Consider the following 4,074-nt stretch of genomic DNA (forward strand, 5'->3'; position numbering starts at 1 on the left):
GAAGTTAATTGTTCTGATTGCACATCATGGATTCAAACAGCCAGAGGGTACTTTGAACATGTTGAACAGGGACACGCCTCTGCTTCCTTCTCCCATCTCCTTTCCGTGTTAACAATCAGGGACGCAGCCCTCCCCGCTCTGCCACACGAACCCCTGCTGCATTCATGCCCAGGCCCACCCACCGCCACACCCGGCGACTGTGACCTAACTCCTTCAGGTGACCCACCCAGGGGTAGGGTGCTGGCAGTCTGAGGCTGTCCTTTGTTCACGGTCAGTGTCTCTCTCTGTGGTGGGAAGTGGCCACAGCAGACGGTTGAGACCTGGCTTCCCTGAGGATCGTCCCTTTATCCACCCTCATTGACAGATGTCCCTGAGCAGGACCATGAGGCTGGCAGAGACCCAGGTGACCCTGAGGACGCCCCTCCTGCTGCTTGGGCTCTGGGCAGTGCTGGCTCCAGGCCAGTGTTCTAAAGGCCGTCCCTCGTGGCGCTACATCTCCTCCGAGGTGGTGATTCCCAGGAAGGAGTTGCAGAGCGGCAAAGGCGTGCAGATGCCAGGGTGGGTCTCCTACAGCCTGCGTTTTGGGGGCCAGAGACACGTTATCCACATGCGGCGCAAGAAACTGTTTGTGCCTAGACATCTGCTGCTGATGACTCAGGATGACCAAGGAGCCTTACAGGTGGACTCCCCCTTCATCCCTCAAGACTGTTATTACCTTGGCTACCTGGAGGAGATTCCTCTTTCCGTGGTCACCGTGGAGACGTGCTACGGGGGTATCGAAGGCATCATGAAGTTGGATGACCTTGCCTATGAAATCAAACCACTCAAGGATTCCCAAAGGTTTGAACACATTGTTTCTCAGATAGTGGCCGACACCAACGCCACAGGACCTGCATATAGACTGGGATACAAGGAGGATAGGGACCCCCTGTTCTCTCAGGCAAATGCCAGTGCAGAGCCCAGGCTCTCCTCTAGGGTCTTTGCATCCCACTATGGATCAATAAAAGCCCTTGTAATGACTTCCAACAGGATGTACCGTGTGTACAACAATGTATCCAAATGTGCAACCTTTCTGATACATCTAAGTACTATAATTGATTCAATCTGGAGAGGTCTTGATCTTGGTATGTTTCTTACTGCCATAGTTATTTTTGACCAGAGAGATCCAGCTGACATGAATGACCATAGGGTGCCAGGCAGTGCTTTTTATAACTATTTTTCTAACACGCTGTATAGAGCTATGAGTCCACATTCAAGCCTAATCGTGAAACGTGACGGGCCTCATGAACTTCAGTTTAGTCCAGGCATATATTCCATGTGCAAGGCTCAAAATCTTATCATGCTGGGTGCTCTAGGAAGACACTATTTATTGCTGGCTATCATAGCATCTCAACAGATAGGGAGATCGTTTGGTCTGTATTTCGATGAATCCACTTGTGTTTGCCAGAGAAGGACCACGTGCATCATGTACAGATACCCTGTGATGACGGATGCCTTCAGTAACTGTTCCTTTCTGCATACCCAGCACATACTTGGTAACGATGTATCCCTATGTGTGTTCTTCACCCAAAGGGTGTATTTAAATAAAAGCCTGACACAAGATCGTTGTGGAAACCATGTAGTGGAAGAAACGGAGCAGTGTGACTGCGGCTCCTTCAAGCAGTGTTACAGCAGCCCATGCTGCAATAGCAACTGTCGCTTTACGACTGGAAGCGCCTGTGACACAGGCAGATGCTGTACAAACTGCACCTTCTCCCCTGTTGGGACGCTTTGCAGACCAATCCAAAATATATGTGATCTTCCCGAGTACTGCCGAGGGTTAAGCTCAAAATGCCCTAACAACGTTTATATGCAAGATGGAACTCCATGTACTGAAGATGGCTACTGCTACCGTGGAAATTGCACTGACCGCAGCATTCACTGCAAAGAAATCTTTGGGGGAAAGGCTGTGAATGCTCCAAGGAGCTGCTATGAAATAAATAAAAGAGCCAATCGATTTGGACACTGCAGAAGAGCCGAAATGACGTACAGATTTGGGTCCTGTGCGAACGCGGATATTCTGTGTGGAAGGCTGCAGTGCATCAACGTCACGCACCTTCCGCAGCTGCAGGAACACGTCGCCTTCCATCAGTCTCTTATCTTAGATCACTTGTGCTTCGGGGTGGGTTCACACCGTGGGACCGGAACAACAGATGTGGGTCCTGTGAGAGATGGTAGCCTCTGTGATTCTGGAAGATACTGTCAAAATAGCTACTGCAATGGTTCTATCGAGGCAATGAATTATGACTGTACCCCTGAGAAATGCAATCTGAGAGGAGTCTGCAACAATCTGAGGCATTGCCATTGCCATGAAGGGTGGGAACCTCCAAGGTGCTTACAGAAAGGGGCAGGAGGGAGCGTTGACAGCGGACCCCCTCCAAGAAAACAGCGGAAGGTGACAGCCAGCCTGTGGCCAGTGGTGTACCTGAGAGTGCTCTTTGCCCGCATTTATGCCTTAATAGCCGCACTCCTCTTTGGCGTGGCCACAAATGTAAGAACTGTCAAGGTCACTGAAGTAAAGGAAGTGACAGTTGGTGAAACTAAACGATAAATCAGCCTCCCACCCCTGTGCGACTGTAGGCAATAGACAAGGAACATGTGTGAAAAAATCAGTAAAGAGTTGGCAAAGCCGGAGCCCACATTCCCAGAAGTCTGCAGGAGACACAGGGGTCCCCCGACACATCATGGGTGGAGCGAGAGGTGTCAGCATTCTCATGCCAGGTCTCCCTGGTAGGTCACTGACCAGCACTCTGAAATAAATCTTAAAAAAGCACATGCTGGTGTCCTCTACATTTTGCGTTAGCCTCTAAGAGCCCAGGCTGAGCCCTAGCCTCTGGCCAGGAAAGGAGACCTGAGTCAGCAGCTGGGTCTTGACCTGAGGTTGCTGGTCCCACTGGCAGGGAAAGTTGCCACAGGCTCCTTCAGGGGCGTATTTGTGACACATCTCCAAAAGACTGCTCTTGAGCACTGAGGTTTTCCTCATCCTCTGGTAATCTCTCCTCTAAACCCGAAGTGGGTTCAGGGCAATTGAGGGCCTCTCCCGACCGACACTGCCTGCCCCAGACTGGGGTGGCTGTGGTTGTGGGGCGAGAGGCATTGGGTTCACTTCTGACCTAACATGAACTGGGATGGTCTAGAGAGCAAATATCCCTGAGACGGGCACTCAGGCCACGATGCTGAATGCTGCATTCAGTGACATCCCATCAGAACCTTAGGAGAAGTGCCTGCCAAGGACACCGGCACTCCGAGGGAGCCTGTGAATGTTAGCTCCCCCTCCCTTCTCGCCTCTGCATTTCAGTGCCTGCAGAGGGACTGTGAGCTGAGTGGGTCATGGCGAATGACAGACACGGGTCTTTACAACAGGCCTGTGGGAGTGGAAAACCAGTCTACCTCATGGCTGAGTAATTTTCAGTCAACTGTTATTTTATGAGGTAACGCAAAATTAATAAAAAAGAAAATGCATGTCAAACATTTTAAAAGTTGTTGCAAATTGACATTGAAATTATATTGGCTTTTTCCCCATGCAATACAGGGCCATGATGCAGAATTTAAAAGCCAAAATCTCCCACCACCTTAATGCCTTATACTTCCCACATCATGCACCGAAAAACACTTTTAGTCTGTTTTAACACTTGTCTCCAGTGTTTTCCTAAATGTGTGTGGTTAAAACTGGGTCGCTTCCATAGACAGTGTTTTGAAAATCCATCCTTTTTTCACCACCTACAGTTTGCCATCCTATGATTGAACCTCCTCCTAATTTCCAACATTCAATCTCTGTTTTGGGTACTCGGGCCCATTTTGGTGTCCTCTCAGTGTATTCCATTATCTTGTAGTTGGATATAAATGGGAAATTTAAGTGAGGGATGAGAAGAATTACATGCCCACCTACTTCCACGTCCTTTGAACGTCAATGCCTTCCTTTATGCAGCACCTCCCCCTCCACAACGTTTGTCAATCTTCCGCCTGCACCCTCCCACAGGCAGACCTCTCCTTGGGGCCTGGAGGGTGTGCCTTCCAGGGCTCATCTCGCCTCTC

General features: G+C 49.9%; 1 protein-coding gene across 1 annotated transcript; it reads left to right on the forward strand.

Moving 5' to 3' along the window:
- Window positions 1-230: 230 nt before the first annotated feature.
- On the forward strand, window positions 231-2,812 carry LOC103562614 (disintegrin and metalloproteinase domain-containing protein 21-like). Its single transcript, XM_008537735.2, has one exon. It carries the CDS (start codon window positions 365-367, stop codon window positions 2,588-2,590), a length of 2,226 nt encoding a protein of 741 aa, XP_008535957.2. The 5' UTR covers window positions 231-364; the 3' UTR covers window positions 2,591-2,812.
- The last annotated feature ends 1,262 nt before the right edge of the window (window positions 2,813-4,074 follow it).

Source organism: Equus przewalskii, chromosome 25 (assembly GCF_037783145.1).
Source record: "Equus przewalskii isolate Varuska chromosome 25, EquPr2, whole genome shotgun sequence".
NCBI lineage: Eukaryota > Metazoa > Chordata > Mammalia > Perissodactyla > Equidae > Equus > Equus przewalskii.